The sequence below is a fragment of the Cryptomeria japonica genome, chromosome 2 (assembly GCF_030272615.1).
Source record: "Cryptomeria japonica chromosome 2, Sugi_1.0, whole genome shotgun sequence".
NCBI lineage: Eukaryota > Viridiplantae > Streptophyta > Pinopsida > Cupressales > Cupressaceae > Cryptomeria > Cryptomeria japonica.
The window spans coordinates 612474272-612497451 of NC_081406.1; the positions used below are offsets into that span (position 1 = coordinate 612474272).

A 23180-nucleotide genomic window follows, 5' to 3' on the forward strand; every position below is an offset into this window, starting at 1 on the left:
AGAATAACCTGAAACAAGTGATTCTTCTTTTCAATACTAAATGGGACTAATCACATCATTGGTGTTGAAGGAAACAATGGGTATCTTTTAGTCAAAACATTCAATTACTAGCATTCAAATTAGGAAACAAATAAATGTAATATGTTTTTTTCCTTAGCTTGAATGGTAATGGCATTCTAATTTCTACTTTTTCTTAATAACATAACAAATATCTAGCCATTTTAGATTAAATTTTGAAGGAAACTATGCATAGCCTTCCCTTGTAGAATAGTGAGCTAAATACTCACTGTTAGATAATTGTCATTGATGTCAAAGCTTGTTACAGCTGCCAAGAAAGGAAAGCAAATCAAAAAGTTGGCTACTACTTTTAGAAGGAAACAAGAAAAGACTGTTTGAGGATATAAGCTGCCATGAAAGGAAAGCAAATCACATAAAGATGACCGCCACTTTTAGAAGGAAACAAGAAAGAATGTTTGAGGATATGATAGATTAAAACCAAATCTGTTTTATGTCATAATGTGACATAAAAAGAAAGTTTTAAAATCTGATTTATGTCATAAAAAGAAAGATTTAATGTCACATAAAAAGAAAGATTTAATGTGACATATAAAGAAAGATTTAATGCAGATTTGATAAGGTTTCAGGATCAGATTTGGGTGCCCAAAATATTTTAGAAATCTTCTATTTTTTAAAATCCAAACAGTAGCACCATTTTTAGTAGGTTTTATTCTTGAAGAGTTTTATGGATATTAATGAAACAAAAAAAAATTAAGAAGCATTGGCACCTAATGCATGGAGTGTTTTTGGTTGTTGAGTGAAGCATTTTCTAAAACCAGAAAAAGAGAATGTACAGCTACATGTAGATTTTGATTTTGACTAAGAGATAGAGGGTGATCAGCAGAGAAGAAAGTACAGATTTATGAAGATTGAATAGACTACAGTAAAGTTTTTCAAATTGATTTTATTGGAGGTCGGTGCCTCATACTGAGTCAGTGCTCAGAGTGAGATGGTGCTTCTAGTGAGTTGGAGCTCATGTTTGTAAGATCAATGTCTTATGTGAGTTGGAGCCTACAGTTTGTAAGAAATTAATAAAAGTAATATTTTGCTGTGGTTTTTTCCCTTAGGGGTTTTCTATGTAATTTCCGTGTTCTTGCATGTGTTGTTTGCTTGATAATTTTGAAGTTATATTTGCAGATTTGAAACAAGTGTTAAAATTAGTCCTAATACTGACTCACCCCCCCCCCCCCCCCCCCCCCCGCCAACCAAAACCTCTCTCAGTATTAGCTTACTTGAACTGCAGGAAAGAAAGATGACACAAGGTAGCATTCACTTGCTTCAGAAACTATAAAATTGCCATTAATTGTATGAAAGTTGTAATTGATAGCACTCATCCAACCACCCTGAACAATGTTCATAATAAATTACAAAACACACAGAGTTTACAGTGAATTCACATGTCTTACTTTTTTAAGCTGCCCACCTTAATGAACTTTCCAGGTTATTTTTTCAGGGCTTGTAAGATATGAATGTTGCCCTCTTGCCTATAGATGTTATTAAAATTTTAAGCCTTAGATACAGAGATCATGTTCAAGCTACATTATAGAAGAATAGAGGAAAAAAAATCTCTGTCAATCTCAGTGAACCAAGCATACAACATAAAATAATTCAAGATAAAGAAACAGAGAAGCTTAAACACAAAACCTCTAAAAATATGCTTCAAATCAAACTTGCACTTACCAGTCCAGTTAATATCTGCCACCATAGGCAAGTCTGGAAGAGAGCTGGGTAAGCTGAAAGATGGAACTTGTCGAAGTGTAGGTCTAAAACCAAAGTCCTCTGATCTTGTGGATAACTAAGCAAGCATCACAAGTAAAAATATCGAAAAATTGAACCATAAGCAATGTATTATATAGCTTGACACGACAAAGATTTGAAAACACACTAAAGAACCAAAATAACAATTAATCTAAACAAAGTGAGCATAGATAGTCAAGTATTCTCCTACATCAACCATCAATAAATCTATCCCTACCAATTTGCTGCCTTGAAGAACACTTTGAGGGGGTGGAGGCAAGGGGGCCTGCTTTAACTCCAATGATTCTTCAACGGAGGGCTCTCCTACAATGAGATTATCAACTTTCTTGTATCTGGACAAAAAATGTTAAATAATTACCATGTGAGTAAGAGTACAAAAATAGTGTATCGTCACAAACATTCAAATCAAGAAAAACGCAACAAATAATTAGAGCAACAAAAATATAAAAAAATGAATAATGTAATTGTTGTGAAAGGATGTCAATTTTTGCTTGATCATATATAACTAGACAATAAGTATTGTGGTTTTGACAAACAAATAAAGCCAACCAACAAGAATGAAATGTTATGTTACAAAACACCCCAACCGATTGCACAAAGTGTAATGTCCGCTTTCTGACATTTATGGTGTGAGGGGTCCACTTTTCTAATCTGAAACTGTTTAGTGAACGGACTGTCAGTATAGGAGTAGTAAATAGATAGAATTGTAGTTACTGTCAGTTAGGAAAAATTGATGAATGGAATAAGATGGTTGACTTAGTCTGACACCTAGCAGTTAGCAGTTCAGTTTCAGTTCAGTCTGACTTTGCCATCGATTTAAGGGTGGATTTTATATGATTGAAAGACGCAGGTAGCATTGTGTATAGAAAGCATTGGGATGGAAAAAGAAAAGCACTTCTGACACTTAGACACAAATTCAACTTCATTCCCAGAATGTGAGGCTGCTTTCAGCAGTTTTGGCACCTGGAGACAAAAACTTGTAGTCATGTCAATTCAATTACCTTGGGGATAGAAACCCTCAGGGAGCAGTTCATGGTACAGATTATCAGCAAGATCATACAGATTATCAAAAGGATCATCAAGGTGTTCAGATTAGTGTGCTGCAGGGTGTCATCAGGATTCTCTAATGCATTCAGATTTTCCTGCTGGGTGTGTGAATTTCAATTCTTATGTGTGTGTTTGGAATAAATAAATAATATATATATAGTGGCTACTTCAGCATCTCAATTTCCGGATGCTACATGATACATGAAGGAATACCAGGGGAGAGAGCCCGGTTAAGGATTAGCCGCTGTTCCACTGGCCCTTGATAGGGCACTTTGGGCACATTGGCTATATCCATTTTCTCTTTTTCAGATGTTACATATTTATATTTTTGAAGTATAAAAAGCACATAAAAACAAAAAATTGTCATTTTTCTTGTGGGGTAGGTTCACTTTTTTCTACAAAAAACTATCAATACAAAGCCTAGGAAAAACTGCTAATCTACCCCTATGCCACAACAATCATTGTCAATTTTCCAAATGGCAAGGGTGGGGGCGGTAACCACAAAGAATAAATGGCAAAGGTGGTGATTCAAATGATCAGCAGCTCAATTGAAGCACTAATAACGCTTTGGATCAACAGAGTTGTCCCCAAGTTTCCCAACAATCATTGCCACTGTTCCACTTCGGCAAGATGTCAAGGGAGGGGGAGGAGGTTCGAGTAAAGAATCAATAGGTTGGTGTGGGAAGTCAAGATCAATTATCCACTTTGTGAGATCGCCAAAGAAACTATAGGGGTGGGTGTTGGCCACCCACCTTATCTGTTGATTTTATTGAAGCTATGGTTGGAATCCACAGGCGTACATAAATAACCCAAAGCTTGTGATTATATTGTGATTGATAATTATTATATTGTTAATATAATTATTATATTATTAGTTGTGAGATAATATAATTATATTATGTTATAATATAATTATATTATAATTATTATATTATTAATTGTGATAATAAAATTATAGTTATAATTATTAATAATATAATAATATATTAATATATAACCATTAATATTTAATTATTTAATATTATAATAAAGTATGGTGTTACTTGGTGAAAGGGCACCTCTTGCATATATAACATGAGATATGTGATCTCATTGAAGGATGAGGATAGTAATGATAATAAAAAAAATACAGGCAGACCTGGGACTTCAACATGGTATCAGAGCCAAGTTCTTTTAATGATAGCCTTACAGCTTAAAGGAAGATCCTAAAGAGCGACAGTAAATAAAGATCATGGTATCTCATTGAATCGATTGAAATCACATATATAAATTGAATAAGCAGGTTCCTTGACTTCATCTTCAGCCAGATATTATATTGACATTGACTTCACGATCAGAATCGTCACATCAGCGACTACTATATGACAGTCAATATTAAAGGAAACAATATGCAGCAACATATGCCCACGCTCATAAATGAATGCACAACAGTTCGAATAAGCAGTTATGAATAATAGGGAACAAAGATCAATATATGAATTATTGCGATCACCCTAAAATCCTATATCATCCATCATCAGCGGTGGGTATTTGATGTATACACCGATCAAGGCGTGATGACTCAAATACGATTATACGACCATTGAAGACTAAGAATCGCCGCTAAAAAAGGTGATGATTGATAGTTCCAAGACTAGCAACCATTATAGCAACAGGGATTAAAGATGGCAAATCCAATAACAAGCATCAATTATTTAAGGGTGCGATTTGTAAATGGATTAAGATAACCGCTACCGCTAGTATATAAATACAACAATTTCCAAGCCAAAAGTTACATGTAACAAATGGTGGTGATTACCCGAAAGGACATTACTAATACACTCAGCTATAGTGGAACGTAAGTATTATGGAAGCTATTGTAATTAAGGATGTCATAGCATATAAAAGCTATTTTTTGGAGACAATATTATGGACAATAATGATTAAAACGTTACTGTTCAAGGAAGCCGATCACCATGAAAAGACAAAGACCACTTTGCTAGGGCATTGTATGGAAAGTCATTATCATATGTTCTATGGATTCAGAAAAGCGCCACTGATGATATCTATCTTGCTTAATCGATAATTATGTTTTTGGTTCAGATATTATTAATCAAACTGATTCTAGAAGTGGGACTTCATTACAACAAGGAAAGGTTCGAATTTAACCAGCTTTGTTTGAGTTTGGTGATGCAATCAATATGATGGCAATGATGATCGTTTTATAAAGGAGAACATCAACTTTGGCGATCGTGAGCCTCTCCATATACACAGGTTCCAATCTTAGTGAAAATTTTCTATAATGTGTATCTGTTTGACATTCAGATAATAACATTAAATACAATGATTGATAACGGAAATGAAGACATCATGCTGTCATTGTCAGATAAGATAGTCGGTTCTCGTCATATGATAGAGTGAAATGATACAATTTAATTAAGATTGACCAACTTAATTAAAGATGCAACTTATACATAATGAATCGAGTTAACATTATCAAATAATAATATTATGATAATTACATAACCGATAGTTATGAATCGTTATGACTTTAGCCATGATGTTTTTTTTAAGAAGTTGTGATATACACAGCAAAAGAGTTTACGGGTATGATGAGTGCTTGGCTACAATGGAATTCTTGTCACCAAGGACCTAGATGGAGCAAATGCAAGCTCATCAAGACAACAAAAGAAAAAAAAAGAAAAGAAAAGAAAAAAAATCAGGAGAAAATCAAATTAACAAACACCTTCCATACTTAGTGGGTAATATCATTGAGATATTGAAGATGAACCCTGAATTCAGAGGGAGTTTGAAAATCCATCAGAAACAACCTTGGGTAAGATATCTTCCATGATTGGAACCTTATGAGTAGAGTATGCTTCCATGACAAAGGGAGCAGCTAGAGGATCGTGGTTCGGAGGGAGTAGACCATGTCAAGATGGTTTCTCTAGTAATCAAGAAATTGTAGCAGTTAGATGAATCTATGATTCATGAGATAGAGTTCCATGTGATATCCCTGGATGGATGGTTCCATGTGATATCCCTGGATGGATGGATACTTGGTGGACTTGGGATTCAACAAGGGTGATGCAAACCCTCAAGACAAGCTTGAAGATATGGAAAAATGAAGCTCTAATTGAGAGGGAGGCTCAACATTAATGATCTTCTGTGATTTGATATTACATTTCTCTTTGAGAGAGGCTTGAGGTGAAAGTCCTCATCTCCACCCTCTGATATGGTTCATAGTGGATGTCATGTGTGTGACTCCATGACAACATTGGCTCAGTGCTTGATGAGCCCCTGTGAGCATTATTGTGAGGTGATAATTTCTCAATAATGAACACTTGTACATCTAATCATTATCATAAGGTGACGACCTTACGATATTGATTGATGATACCACTATGATGGATATCATGGGACATGATATCTATGGATATGTCATAATGGTTTATATCTCTAAGTAGTAATATCCATGGATAAGCCATAGCAGTGGATATTACATAAAGAGATATTCATGGTGGATTCCATGTGAAGTGAAATCCGTGGACATGCCATGAAAGTAATATCTTTAAATATACCATGATGGTGGATATCATGTGAAGTGATATCCATGGACAAGCCACAATGGTTGATATTACATAAAGAGATATTCATGGTGGATATTATGTGACGTCATATCAGTGGACATGCCATGAAGTAATATCCTTAAATGCCATAATGGTGGATATCATGAGATGTGATATCTGTGGACAAGCCATAATGGTGGATATTACATTATGTGGTTATGGTGGATATCATGTGACGTAATATCCATGGATATGCCATAACCTTTGATATCACGATGAGGTGATATCTTTCTCTCACACAATAAGTCGAGCTATTGCGTCTACTATAAGGTGTTATTACTTATTGAAGGATAGAAGGATTTCCTCCCTAGCTAAGAGGGAGTGTTGAAGATAGCATCGGGAGGACGAACCAGAAGATGTCAAGTAGGATTCCTCCCTAGCTAAGAGGGAGTGTTGATTTTATTGTAGCTATTGTTGGAATCCACGGGCCTACATAAATTAAAACAAAGCTTGTGATTATATTGTGATTAATAATAATTATATTGTTAATATAATTATTATATTATTAGTTGTGAGATAATATAATTACATTATGTTATAATATAATTATATTATAATTATTACATTATTAATTGTGATAATAAAATTATAGTTATAATTATTAATAATATAATAATATATTAATATATAATCATTAATATTTAATTATTTAATATTATAATAAAGTATGGTGTCACTTGGTGAAAGGGCACCTCTTGCATATATAACATGAGATGTGTGATCTCATTGAAGGATGAGGATAGTAATAATAATAAAATAAATAAATACAGGCAGACCTGGGACTTCAACATTATCTTCCACCCACCCAAAACTATAATTCCCTCCCACCCGATGTGAAAGATCCCTGATGGATCCCTTTTCTGATCTGCTGTAATTTTTATTTAATAAACTAGGTTTTTGTAATTTTCTGGTGATCTTATAGAATAGACAGAAGTGCAGAAAGGGGGTTTGTTTCTTTTTGTTTTGGAGTTTTGAAGATATATATATAAAGAAACAGTAAACAATAAGAGTGCGAAATAAGAATGGGAACAATGTTCATAAATTAGAACACTTACAATCTAAAATACTACAACTCGTCCCAGGACAATAATCTGATTTCCTTGTATTCCAGCAATTATCATTTACCAATTTGGAGCTGCTACAAAATGAATTGGCCAGCAATGAATAAGCAAGATACAATATGCAGATTTCTATCTCTTCACACCAGCAACAAACCAAAATGGACAGCAAGGAAGAATGACGCCACCACAACTCCCAATGGGCTGCAGCTATAGTCACGTGCCAACTGAATAAGGTTAGCTGCCTTGATGAAACCCTCTGAATGCAATCTGAATCCTCTGCAATCAATAGTGCACCCAATCTCTGTCAACCAAAGCCCGACACCCTGAAGTATCTACTGACAAACTACTGTTGGGGTCTACGTCCCAGCCAGTATCCAACCTGGGGTTTGCGTCCCAGATGAAGAATCACTCTACCAGAGCAAATTCGCAAGAAGCAAGTTTTGAATGTGTAAAAGATATCCAAGAGTTAGGTCACAACTTCCTTATAACACCTTCCCACTTAGCTCGAACCCTAAAAGTGACTCAATGGGGCGTTTAGGGTTAAAATGTTATATTTCTCATTTTAAGTTGCCAAGTGTATAGAAAAACGACCTTTTTTCAAATACAAAGAAATCCGTTCACTGAAAGGATCCGAGTCAAAAGAGAAATATTTAGAAAAGTCCAAGACCTTTCCAATGAGCTATTACACCAAGGGATACGCATCTAGATGAGGCCAAAAACCCCTTATTACTCCAAAATGGATATAAACATAGCCTTATTTAAATAATAAACGCTAACTTAGGAAATATAAAAAATATAACCCAAATAGCTACAAAATGCTCAAATGACACCACAAACCAGAAAGTCAACCTGCCACCTGTCTGTGACTGAAGTCGGAAATCAAGGATCCACTGGCAGTCTCATCCCTAAAATCTAGGGATGCTCCTAGAAACTAGAAAACAAACCCAAATCCTCTGAAACTGAACCCAAAGAATAATCTCAAGGAGACCCAACCCTAGGTATGGTCATAACCTCCTAAATAGTAAGGATATCCTCCATAAATGTAGGAACTGTCTCCTAAAAATAAGGAACTGTTCCAAACTGATCAACTACTGCCAAAACACCAAGTCCCAGACACTGTATAACCACACTGAGTCTCTATCCATCACTGTCAGCCTACAAGACCCCATAATAAGCTGACTCACATGTCTCTGCTAGACAACTAGACAGAGCTAAAGAGGGGACATGACACGATGTTGAGATCGATTCTCAGCCAACGAACTACAATTTACGAGAACTACCTGTTGATGTTTTTTTATGCACTTTGAACATAGAATAAAATACTAAGTATTCTATCCTCTCTTGAACAAGAAAACCTTATACGCTAAACAATGTGATCAAATAAGATAACCCCAAGGTTTTTTTAGTTAGGTATCGACATTACAATTGGATAGTCTCAATCGAAATGGTGTGATATGCTGGTATCACAAAGGGACTTACGGTTGTGAATCACAGCTGGAACTCCCTCATACACTTAAACTCGAATCATCTCCAATGCTAAAATCATCGGGATTTATGCACAATACCCTGGTTTGGGAACATCTCAAAAGAAGATTTTTCCTTATAAAACCAACTTTATTCTTGACAACAATGTTATGCAATTCAGCTCATCATGTTTGGTGGTCCCATGAATCCTGCACTTCCCTAGTAATGCAAATTGAGATAAATTCCTAGGGTGCAACTGCACATTCAAATTCTCATGAATCCGAGCAATATCAACTAGGAAACTATCTTGACAACACGAAACATGAAATTGTTGCTCAGCCATTGAGAAATTTCTTTTTTTGGATTTTTGGTTTTTCTATTTTTGGGTTTTTTCAAAATTTTCACTTTTTTTGGATTTTCAACATAAAAGACATCTAGCATATCTCAAATTTAGCTTTCAAAAGCTCATACTGGTTCCAGCCTACAGTTGATTTGTTCCAGCACTCTCACCTTCCTTCTTGTGGTATATCCCACTAAATTGTTTCTTTGGATTTATATACATGGAAAGCATTACTACAAGCCAAGGACAAATGACAGTAATGTTGAATACTGAGAAAAAAAAAAGCACATCTCTTAACCATTCCATGTTAATTCCTTACCATCAAACATAGAAGCATACCAAAGTGTGTCTCTATTTTAATGTCCTTCACATCTACTAGAAATATACGCCCATTCAAGGTTGCCTACCTGTGATTTGCCTCAGCAACCTAATGAAATCTGGAGAATCTTTGATGGTGAACCAGATCCTGACAGCTAGCACTCAGTCTTGTGCTAAAAATCAATTTCGCACGGTTAGGGTTTTGCAATGGGTTGGTGGACCATAAATGCATTTCTCAGGTAATTTTTGCAATTTAAACCCTTAAAAATCATTCAACATCATTGAAAATCACAGCTCATTAAACTGCATTTTTTTGGAGAAAATGTGTTTCAACTCGGGATTTTTTAAAAATCACAAAAATTGGGATTTTCTAAGGATTTATGCTTCTATAAGAAATGATCGATCCCTTGTAAAACACACCAACCAAATCTATTAGAAGTTTTAGCATATCTTGCATAAGCATGCATTTCCCTAAATACAAGGATCTATCAAGTGCCATGTGTATTAACACCATGAAGCTTCTATGTGGGACCAAAGTAAACATGTCAAATAACACCAAACTAAACCACAATATGATACTTTCATTACTTCTTGATGTAATGTTGGAAACATTTCCTTAGTGTCTTTTGTGGTAAATTGATTTCACTGAATTAAAAATAATGGATAACAAGTATGTGCATCTCAATATCTTTAGCATACAGAAAGTTTCAAGTTAATAATTTTAGTTTTTCCATTTTTTTTATTTTTTATAGATGTATATGTCAACACATCATATGCACCATTTATGTTGTGAATACATGTTTGCGAGTGTAAACTATATTGTTGGTGTAACATTTATACTTTGACTTTGTATGTATTTCTATCCTAAGTGCAATATTGCACCTAATTAATAAGTTCACTTAAGATATTAGGAATCTTTAATTATAATCACCTAGAAAAAAAATGGCATGTACAACTTGACTTGAGGTATAGAAGTGCCACCACTACCTCGTCCATTCTTGATTGATGGTAGTTAGGTGTCAACTCTATTTAATCAAGGCTGCCTTTATTTCAATTAGTTGAGTTAACACACCTCCTAATCGAGAGGTGATTGAGTTAAAACTCTTGACTCCTAGACACGTAAACTCTTTGGTTCATGCATCCAAGAGGTATAGAAGTGCCACCATTGCCCCATAAATCCTTGAATGACAATAGTTAGGTGCCACCTCTATTTCATCGATACTAGCTCCATTTCAATTAGATTGACTTAACACACCTAATTGAGAATTGATTGAGCTAAAACTCATAACCTCTAGGGCATGTCATCTCCTTGATTCGTGAATCCAAGAAGCCTATAAATATGTACTTTACTCTGTTTCAATTAGATTGACTTAACACACCTAATTGAGAATTGATTGAGCTAAAACTCATAACCCCTAGGACATGTCATCTCCTTGATTCATGCATCCAAGAGGCCTATAAATATGTACTTTACTCTTTGTAATTTTCTCCATTATATTGAATATCGAATATCTTTATTCATTTTCTTGGTTTTGCAATTAACTCATAAGCATTATCCTAGGTAGATTTGTTGTGTGTATGACAAATTCTAACATGTTATCAAAGCAATTTTGTCATAAGATTTAGTTATTTTCTTGTTAATGATGGCAAGTAGATCTAATTCTGGGAGGGTAATTTCTTGGGTGAATTGACATAGCTACTTTTGTAGACTTCAAAAGTTCTAAATTTGCTAATTTTGCTCATCATTTGGTCTTAGATCAGGCTTCAAAGGTAAGATTTGCAAGGGTTTGGAGGAGTTTTCTGATGGGCATCCAGCGATGGTTCATATTTTGGAGTTTTTCTTGTCAAAACCAATCCCACAATTGCATCCAACAGGGCAAGAAACCCTGGAAACACCTATCATTATGTCCAAATCAAATTTTTTGGCCTCAAGTCCTTACAGAATCTTTCTGTCCCCTGTCTTTCACCCCCCCCCCCCTCCTCCCTCCCTTTGTGAAATATTCCATTGTATGGAAATATTATTTTCTGCAGTTTTTTTTTTAATCAACAATTTGTTTTTTTCAAATCATATTTCTAAGGGTCGAAATTCAATAGACTCCTTGGATGTTTGTGTGTATTTTCTAGATAAAAAATTTATATCAAAACAATTAAAAAAAAACGTAGGGCTTGCAGGCTTTATTTACAAGCCTACAACTTGGTGGTAAAATGGCTTTTTAAAGCCCATGGCCGACTATTTTAAGGATCACGGCCTAGTATAAGTCAGCACTCCCTTTGCTGTTTGGGCTTAAGTGGCCCTTAAGCCTCACACACCTTTGTGTATTTCAGCCTATGTAGCATTTGAAAAATCTGCTCACCCCCTTCCAAAAATCAACGACCCCCTTATATATGCAACAGCTATACTTGGCAGCAAATCTCCATTTCGAGTAGTGCTCCCTAAATTTGGCAGATCCAAAAATTAAGCAGCAATTTTGGCAAGACCTCTGCTATATTTGGCAGAATTCCCCTGATGGTGCCTCCAGATCTGGCAGCTCGCTATCGGTGGACTTCTATCTTTGGCAGAGATTTTAGCAGAACTGCTAAAGTTGGAAGATTTTGCTCGACTAGTTGAGCTCTTGGCTGCGTTTCTTGATTTGGTTGAGCTTCCACATCCCTTTTCAAGCAACTTGCATGAAAACAGTCATAATTGTTACCTAGGATATCAGAATTTGGACTTTTTATAGGTGTCAAAAAGCTCTCTCTGAGCCCTACACTCTGAAATATTATGATTTGTTTGATTTTAACTAGGGCAACTAAAATTGCAATTTGATTGCATACATTGTAATCAAAATAAAGTGCCTCAAAATAGTAATTATCATTTTGGCAGAAGTGAGAGATATTTCATCAAATTTATTATAATTTGTTCATCTTGAATGTTGAGTAAATTGGGATGACGGGTAGTGTTGTCCTTGTGTCTTTGTAATGTCCCCTACTAAGTTTAGGCCTGTTATAACAGTAATTAATTTATTTCTATATACTTATGACAAATTGATTAGGAGACAACTCTATTCTTAGCTCTTTCCTGAACATAAATCAAATCTGTGATATTCCATAGTTTTAAATAAGTTATCAATTATTAATGAATAAATTGTCAATCCACCATACTAGACAATTAATTCTATCATATTAGATAGTTAATTTTATCATCCATAATTCTTAATGCAAAGTTCAATCCTTGTTACTACTCCAGTTTTAAGGAAGGAGAGGAGTATGTTGCCAAGCGCTTAGATACCAAACTCAATAGGCTCCCTCAAAGTTTTACAGATCCAACCCCTTACCCTATCTTGGGACTATGCCCTCAAAGTTTACAGGATGCTGATCCTTACCCTATCTTGAAAATCATCCTATTGGCTGGATTTAAACTGCCCCTCTTGGAAATAACTCAAACCCATCTTCTTAAATACTGACAATAGCAGCAAGAATGAATAGTATATGCATATTCTCTTTAATGTTTATTTAAAAGTTCTTTCTGATTATATATATATATATTCTTTTAATTATATTTCGGATATCATAAGTTACAGCAGAATACTCTCAGAAAGAAACATTAACAGTAAAACAATTATTATCAGCATACCATTGGCAGCCAGATAAAAATCGCTGGCATCTACTGACTCAGCCTTTCTGCTTTCCTATCTTTCCATCCTTCTCCCTCTTGGAATGCTGTCTTATAAGCTTCTTCAATGGTTTTTTGTGCAAGGACGTGGCTCTTAGTCAACACCCTTTCCTTGCTCCCCTTCCGTACATCATGAGTTTCTTAATAAGCCCTTGCTAAGAATAATGGAATCGTGCCTATTCAAACAGCACTTCGATCATATGGATTTAATTTAGTATTAAATGTTATTGACTATAACTGTTAAAACAGCACTTCAACACTTGGGATTAATTTATTATATTTTTTAATATTAATTATTATTGATTATAAATTAATATTAAATATTAAACATTTTATAAATTAATATTTAGATATTGATTTTATAAAAATATAAGATAGAAATTGGTTATATAAGAAATAAATTAATAAGATGAGAAATAAGAAAATTGATTATATATTAATATTTATGTAGGGATATTACAGTTTTCTTGATTTGTTCTTGCAATTGATAAACCAATATTGATTTCCTAGCTCCTATAATTAGGCAACCTATACAACAATATGGAATTATCTAAGAGGGAAAGCTTGCACTAGATATGCAAATGAATCAATTCCTGAACCTATTAATACTAAACCAAAGAAGTGGAAAGAGAAATTGAGAAAGCACTTAGTCAACTTCATCTTGATAAATGTACAACCTAAGGAGACATAGCACATTCTTCCTAAGCTTATTGAATTTTCAATAATGCTATGATTCTATTCTATTCATATTCCAATAATACATAATGCTGATTTAAAACAATGAATAGATGGTATCTTATTTAATATTCCCTAAATGAAAGCTCCAACACCTTTCAAATAGACAGAATATTTTGTGACTTTAATTGTTTTGAAGTATATTATTTACAAAATCATTTTTTATTACATGCATAAAGATTATTTTGCAAAAATCTACGCTTATAATTACTTTTTCATTAATTATGCTATAATAAATTGTCCTTTTCATGGTTTTTTGTATTTAATCAATGGCATATAGGGCTGGACGGCAACCTATTGGATACCTTGTTAAATTAGTGGACCATATTAAAGCCTTACATCAAATATAGATTTGAAAATTGATTATATTAATCTCTTAAGGATACCTGTGATAAGGCAATTCTGTCGAGTTGAAAAGAAGGATGTCTGCCACTGAATTTGTATCAGATGGTCTATTTCCAAGCCCAACCTGGAAAGGAAAAAAGAAAAACAGGTCAAGATGGTCTTCAACAATCACAACTAGTACAAAGATGGATTGAAATGAATCTATGATATATTTATCAAGACAACAAATATGAAATGAAACACCCTTAATGAATGGTTCATGCATACGGTTTCACATTCAAGGCCATAAATGCTAAATACATAACCCTTGTTACTATTGTTCATGTGAAATGAACTCTTCATCCCACATTTCTAATATGTTTTCTAAGGCACAAATAAAATCAGAAATGATGGGTCGCAGTGCAATCCCAAATTTCCTAGACTAGAGGAGAGCCTTGAGGTAACTTTGAACTTTATCATTTAAGAACTTACAAGTAATCAACTAGACTAAATTTCTAAGTTTGTAGAACATTTTTTTTATTGTTATCGTTTGAATTTTTAATATATTTTATTTTGGAAATCCATACCATTTTGTTTTAGGTGATGGAATGTTGGTCAAGGTCCTCTACTTGATGGAAGGGAAAAATCTAACGGGTTATCTATATGAGGCCATGGGTGTGGCCAAGGAGACCATCCAGCATTTCTATGGGCTTGACAATAAAAAAAATATAAACCAGTTGTAAATAATTGATCAAAAGTAGAACAAGAACATCAACTAAAACATACATCCAGCTGTTAATAACTTGACCAAGGAGACCATCCAGCATTTCTATGGGTTTAACAAAAAAAAATATAAACGTGTTATACATAATTGATCAAAAGTAGAACAAGAACATCAACTATAACATGCATGCAGCTGTTAATAACTTGAACCCCAAGATTTTCTTGTCTAATTCCTTTAGGTCCAATAAGAAGGTTATGGATGGCCTCAACACATCCATAGAGATGATGACAACTAACAAAACCCTTAGAGCCACATTCTCTGACAAGTTGCTGATTTATAACAATGTGGAGGCGAAGTTGTTTTCTTAAATAGAATGACTTTGTAGTCAAATAAGAAATCAATTAAGCCCTTCAAAAGTTAAATTGTAGTCTCCTAGATAGTAAACTTGTTTAATAAATGCAATTGTAGTTTACTTACAAAGTTATGTAAACCTTACATATTTGTGGTGGAAAGATTATAATGTGAAAACATCAAATCTTCAAAGCCTTGCCATCCACATTTTGTGCAATCCTTATAGTTCTTGGTGTCAAAGCAGTTAAAGCATCTTTGAGACTATTCAAACTAAGTGCAACAAGCCGATCAAAAGCACTTCAATGACTTCACTTTTGTAGTACAATGTTTGTCTTCGTGTCAAAGTGGAGGGGAAGGAGACTCATGATGCAATTGGCTTGGATAACACCAACCCATATTCGAATTGGATAGCCAAGGATGTGAAGCCAATGTTTTACAAAAAAAAAAAGAGATCATTGATTTTGAGAGAGAAAAAGCATAATGAAGCATTAAGAAGGGCTTCACTAAATGATGATCATGATATACTAGAGGATGATATTTTTCTTGGGGGCAAATATTTACAGGAGAAATTCATTAACAAGGATTTGTAATTTTTTGCAATGATGACAATTGATCAATGATCATATAATAATATGACTGTGATGTGCATTACTCCCTTTTTGGACTGAAATGATAAGAAAACTACCTATGAATTCTTTAATTCAGTATTTTGCATTTATTTTTGTCTCTTTTACAAATTTATGTAATTTCTAAATTTGCTAAGTTTTCACCCAGTTGACAAGTTTTTAAACTCTAGTTTGAAACTGAAAAATAAATTGAATGAATGATTCAATAATCGGATAATGTATTCAACAATATACAAGCGTATATATAGAGATTACAAGACGATGTTCTAAATTATAGAGGCTCCTCGTGCTTGGTATGAAAGAATTGATAAGTACTTACTAAGCTTAGGATTATGCAAGAATGATGCTGATACTAACATTTACTTGAAAATTTATAATGATGAGATGCTTATTTTGGTTTTGTATGTGGATGATTTATTTCTCACTGGTGAAAATAAATTAATCATAAGATGTAAGAAGGAATTAGCCTCAGAATTTGAAATGAAGGATTTAGGTATAATGCATTACTTCCTAGGGTTAGAAGTATGGCAAAAATCCAATGAAATTTTTCTAAGTCAAGAAAAATATACTATTGATATTCTGAAAAGATTTAGAATGATGGATTGTAAACCCATGTATACTCCTATGGAATCTAAATTAAAGAAGTTAAGTGTTTCTGCAGCTAACTCTGATTTTGCAAATCCATCTGAGTACAACCAGTTGATTGGATCCTTGATGTACCTAGTCAATACTAGGCCAGATATCTGTTATGTTGTGAATGCCCTCAGTCAATTCATGAGCTTACCTAAACTTGTTCACCTGGTTGCTGCCAAGCACATTCTAAGATACCTGCGTGGCACTATTGGTTATGGGTTGAAGTATTCACTTAATACCTCAATCTTCTTGGAAGGCTACTCAGATTCAGATTGGGCAAGAAGTGTCAAGGACAGGAAAAGTACTTCAGGTATCTGCTTCAACTTGGGCTCTGCAGTGATCTCTTGGGCATGTAGAAAGCAATCTTCGGTAGCAAGCACTGCAGAAGCTGAGTACATTGCAGCATCTGTTGCATCCAGAGAAGCAGTGTGGCTTCGCAAGCTCCTTGTTGGATTATTTGGTCAAGCTAATGGTCCTACCACCATTCATTGTGATAATCAAAGCTGTATAAAGATGTCAGTAAATCCTGTGTTCCATGACCAGTCCAAACATGTGGAAACACACTATCACTTCATTCGAGATATGGTGCAAAGAGGCGCCATTCAACTAAAGTACATTAGCACAGATGAACAGGTTGCACATATCCTTACCAAACCCTTATCCAGAGTGAAGTTCGAATACTTCAGAGACAGACTTGGTATTGTGGAAAATGGAACCTCGATTGAGAGGGAACTCCAATCTCAGTGACTCTATCTGCAGCACTTTGATCATTTTTTGCTTGTGTGCAAGAATGAAATGTGTCCAATCTATGCTTGTGTGCTAGATGGAAAATTGTAATTATGTAAAGACCCACTTGTGTATTACACTTTCTATGCTTGTGTGCTAGAACCATCCTATGCTTGTGTGCTAGATGGAAAATTGTAATTATGTAAAGACCCACTTGTGTATTACACTTTCTATGCTTGTGTGCTAGAACCATCCTATGCTTGTGTGCTAGGTGGAAGATGTAATTCTATGCTCGTGTGCTAGATCCATTCTATGCTTGTGTGCTAGATGCAACTCTAAAGGTTCAGATTATGTATTCTCTTCTTCCCTAGTTAAGAGGGAGTGTTGTTTGTAACTAGGTAAGATGGGTTCGGATTGCCTTAAGGCAACATCTGAACCCATATAGGACTGGGTCCTATCCTAAAGGGGTAACGTGCCCCCAAGTTAAGTTCGGCCCCATACCTTCACGCCACCCTAAAATGCACCACGCCTCAATAAATAAATTGGCGCCAAAAGGAGGGAGGCCGACTTGGATTTAACAAAGGTTAAAGACTCATCTAAATAAAGTCAACTTGCAAATACAATCATTCACTACACATCATATGCAATCAGCGAACTATCTCTACTATTAAAGGTGCGAAACTTGAAGAGGATTGTGCGAACTTGTCTAAAAGGATAAAGGCATTTTTGGTGGAGACTTGTTGTATTTAGAAGGGCAGATCTGATATACAAAAGAGGATCAAATCTGGAGAATCAAGCTAAGTATTGTATTTGTACAATTAAGAGTGAATACATAATCTGACCTGTGGGTCTTTGGTGCTGGGTTTTTCCTCCTTGGAGGTTTTCCCAGGGTATTTTGTGTTTGTCTCCTGCTCTCTTGTTTCATTTGTGGATTTACTTGATTATGATTTACTAAATGCTAACAAATAATTAAATGTTACAAATCTGATTACTGAACTAGGGCACAAATTTAACAATAATATGGTGCGGAGGCAATGATAAATAGTCGTGTCCATTGAAATACGACTCCTCAATCATGACCTCTTAAAGAGATATTAATACAGGATCGTAAGTCTCTTGAAGGGGGGGGGGGGGGGGGGAATTCATCGGAATGATATTTAACATGCTAGGCTCTCAGATTGAGCCAAAGACTTTATACTCATGGATGCATGATTCTAAGAGATTGTTTAAATAGAAACAGCACCACAATAATATCACAGAAGCAATAAGAACTAATCTGGAACAGCGATCCAATATTGTATAAGCATTGAGCCAAACATCTGAAACAATGATAATTCGATATCAGATCAGATCGATTAGCAGAAGTATAATTCTTATATATTATAAAGAAGATATCAGGAACAACGTATACTCTCAGACCAGTGACAATTATCCTTTGCATATGCACCAAGCAATATCAGGCACAGCAAGTCGGTATATGTATATAAATATATACTTCATATCTGAATAGATAAGAATTGCACTAAACATTAAAGATACATCAGAAATAGCAAACTTGTTTATACTCAAACGATATATCATATCAGTAGCATTCAGTACTGTTTGATACTTAGGTATTCATATCAATCTTATAGTCCAAGGTTTACAGGAATTCCCCCGTGATCCTGCCAAGAACTATTTATTCTTTATCATACAAACTCTTATCCATAACTAGCAAATGAACAAGTTAGAACAATTAAACAAGACATAAACAAATTGTTAATCCTTAATATGAATGTAGTCGGAAGGTTGTATGAATGAATAGGGAAAGGCCTCTGTAAAACCATCGGGCGTCTATCCCAAGATGGGTAGACGTCAGCGACCCGTGTAAGTCCTTGAGGGTGTCATCCCAAAATTAGGCATGGGCTTGGATCCAAAAACCCTGAGGGAAGTTGTTACGCTGAGGTATCAAAGCGTCCTATTCAGGAAGCGTAATCTTTTCTAAACTTACATTGGTAATAAGGTTTAAAATTGAATCCCACTTTGAGGTTAATTTTTGTTTACCTTTCTATTGTTTGAGAATCTAGAATTTATGATGTCTTCATTGGTTAAACTTACTTGGGGACATTACACTTTTAAAGCAGATGCAGGGGTTCTTCTTAACCTCAACATATGTATTGAGAGATTGGTTGATGATGAGAACCTTCAAGACCTCATACTTGATGAGATATACAATTATAAGAATGCCAAAGGGGCAATGTTTTCTTCAAATTTTTGCATTCATAAGAGAGCCACTCTACAACCAAGTTAAAAAAACAAGTGTTTAATTTTATTTTACCATTTATTTTAATTTTTGAGTTTATTAAAATTCTTAGTAAGTTATAATGGCAATTGTTATCCTTGCAAATTTGTGGTGGGAAGATTATGTTGCCACGATACAGAATTTTCAAAAGCTTGCCATTTGCATTTTAACTCAGCCTTGTAATGCTTCTAGTTGTGAGTGCAATTGGAGTGATTTTGAGGCCATTCACACAAAGAAGTGAAAAAGGTTGACACAAAAGCGCTTGAATGACCTTGTCTATGTACGTTACAACCTTTTGTTGCATGAAAAGATGGTACAAGGCAAAGTTCACATGAAGCAATTGACCTTGATGACATTGATCCATATTCAAATTGGATTATTGAGACTTGAGCCTAATAATGTTGATGTGGATCTGTTGTGAGGTATTCACACATCGCCCCATTGCAAATGAGGACCCCCACTTTTCGCTTTCTAGGATTAGTCCTCTTAGCTTAGTTGTCGATCAGTCTTAGAGTCTTTGCTATTAATCCTTACATTCAAGGGATAGAATTTCTTGAGTAGCCAAAGAGTTCATCAAGTCAAGTGAAAAGGGATTGAATGAGGTGTCTTCCCTAGGGTCACTTTTAAAGTTTAATTTGACATGGACATTGAAGTGACTTAAGATTTGGGGTATGATCCAATAGAGTGAAGGAAAGTGAAGAATTGAGTTTAAAGTTGTTTGAGATCATGTACCTCTCTAAGGACTCAGGGCGAATTTACTCACGGCGAATTTTTGCATTTAGCTCCTGTACCTTGCCAAGGGTCAAGAGCAAATTTGGAGAGATCATGTCCCTTGCAGCCTATTTAGAGCGAAATTTGCCTTAGGTAATGTACCTCACCCCAAAGTTTGAGCGAATTTCTTATTTGGACCCCATACCTTGCTAAGGACATAGAGCGAAATTTCTCATAAGGCCCCCTTTTAAAGGTTAATTTGGCGTGTTTCATATTGGAATGGGTGAAAGACTTAAGGATTGAACAAATTGAGCAAAGTTAGGTGAAAGGACTAAGTCAAAAATCTTTCCAAAGGATATGTACCTTGCTCACTCACTAGAGCAAAATTTGCCTAAGTACCTTGACCCCGTACCTCACTCAAGCTTGAAAGCGAACTTTTCAAATTGTATACCTTGCAGAGGTTTGAGAATGAGTTTTCTAAGATCATGTACCTAGCTCAAGAGTCCAAACGAATTTCTTCCATAGGTGCTCTTAACGGTAAAATTGATGATGCTTCCATGTGGAAAGATTGGAAAACTTAAGGCTAAAATTAACTAACTGAAAGAGAATTAAAGAAGCCAAATAAAGGATCAACTCCAAGTTGCATACCTTCCAAAGGTCCTAGGGCGAATTTTGAGTGATGTACCTTGGAGAGGATCCAGAGTGAATTTGAGAAATTAAGTACCTTGCAAATGCTTGAGAGCAAACTTTCCAAATTATGTACCTTCCAAAGAACCAAGAGCGAATTTTTTATCAAGACATGTACCTCACAAAGGTCATAGAGCCAATTTCATTTTTGAGTCGTGTTCTTGGAGCAGTCCTAGAGCGAATTTTGGATTATGTCCTTGGAGAGGTCTTAAAGCGAATTTCCTCCATAGATGCTCTCAAAAGGTCAGATTGGTGATGCTTTCATGTGGAAAGAGTGGAGGGTTTAAGGTTAAAATCAACAAAGTAAAAGAAAATTGAAGGAATCAAATCAAAGATCTTCACCAAGTCATGTACCTTACACAAGATTGAGAGCGAACTTTTTCATGTCCTTGCTAAGGTCCTAGAGCGAACTTTTACCCAAATAGCGTACCTTGCCCAAGGTCAAGAGCGAAATTTGAAAATTATGTCCCTTGCTTCAAATTTTGAGCAAAATTTCCTTGATTCTTGTCCCTTGCATTGATCTAGGAGCGAATTTCCTCTTTTGGGCCATGGCTAGCAATTCAAATATTTTATCTCCAAACATAATTCCAATTCCAAAGGAAAATGTTCGAGTCGGCCTCACCCTAAAAGGACATATCTCCTCATTAAGACACCTATATAGGAAGACTCAAAGCATTCATTCAATCACTAATTAAGCATTCATTCAATCACTAATTCACAACAGGTTCTTCCTTCAACAGCGAATTTCATTAACAAGACAAGGAATCCAATCAACATCATTAGCAAATCTGATCAGCAAGACAGCGAATTTAATCTACAAGGGAGCACATCATTAACAAAGACAGCAAATTCAGTTATCAAAAGGAGCGACCTCCCCTATAGAAACACATATCAGACCTGCAGCATATAGAATAAGAGATTGAGTCAAAATGGGAGTATGAAAAGGTTATAAATCATGTGTGTTTGATGCTCAATTGTTTGTTTTACAGGAGGTAAGAAAGAGATCAAAAGGACCAGGTTGGAGGAAGATTGCAACAGGTATCTCAAGGAGAGATCATACAATCACCATAAGACAGGATATACAAGCAAGGACGGAGGGATGACTCGGCCATGACAAGTACTTCCTATTACCACTATGCAAGTTCAAGAAGAAGCTTCTTCAAACACAAGGGTATTTAGAAAGGAAGAATCGCAAGACTCTCATCACATCCTGACGACATGAGGAGATCAAAAGTTGCAAAGAAGAGATCCCTCAACTACCTCAGAGCACTAGAGCATGAAGGAGACATAACTCAAATTATGAAAGAATGTTTTACAATCTTGAATTCCCTTCAGGAATCCAAGAATCGAAGTAAGTAAATTGAAGAGTTACATTCAAGCAGGTGCACCATTCATCAAATGTATCAAGTACAAGGGAAGAACAATCAAGGTCATCACACAATATACATAATTAAAGAAGCAAATAGTTTCAAAAGAGTTAATCAAAGTCTGCTTCTCATCATCATTACGTTGAGCAAATTGGATAATGTTAAGTATCAAGAGATATTGTTCAACATTCTTTGACCAAGCACAAGTGCAAGATTGAGGTGGCATCCCAGTCGCTACTCCACCAATCAAGGAGGTCCACATAGGTGTGTCTTGATTCAATGAACCTAATTCATACATGGATGCACAAACTTCGATCTACCTACCCCTAATATCTATTGGTCCACACTCACTGAATGTAATTTTCTCATTGGCTAAGGAGAGTTTGTTGTAACAAACCCTAATTAGGGTTTCATTGTAAAATCTTGGCCATTGATGGAGATTCAATCTTGGCCGTTAATTGTAATGAGCTCTCAATATAAAGCTCAAGCTCTCCATTTGTAAAGGTTAATAGTGAATAGAATAAAATAATAGATAGCTTAGAAGAATAGCCAGATTAGAATATAAGTTAGAGTAGGAGAAGGCAAAGATTGTTGCCAAACTTTGTTGTAAAGAACAATTGATTTCATTGAAGTTATGGCGAATTTGATTTGTTATTTCAACAACTCGCATGGTCTTTGCTTCTCAATTTGCTTTCATGTTGATTAAATTG

General features: G+C 35.1%; 1 protein-coding gene across 4 annotated transcripts in view; it reads right to left on the reverse strand.

Moving 5' to 3' along the window:
- LOC131064292 (uncharacterized) overlaps positions 1 to 23180 on the reverse strand; it is a 228397-nt gene that overhangs the window by 162439 nt on the left and 42778 nt on the right. For all 4 annotated transcript variants that reach the window (XM_057998391.2, XM_057998394.2, XM_057998392.2 and 1 more), the window contains 3 exons: positions 14427 to 14509; positions 2033 to 2147; positions 1738 to 1852 (listed from right to left, as the gene is read on the reverse strand). In XM_057998391.2, coding sequence (XP_057854374.2) covers positions 1738 to 1852; positions 2033 to 2147; positions 14427 to 14509 — 313 coding nt within the window. The remainder of the gene's footprint in view (positions 1 to 1737; positions 1853 to 2032; positions 2148 to 14426; positions 14510 to 23180) is intronic.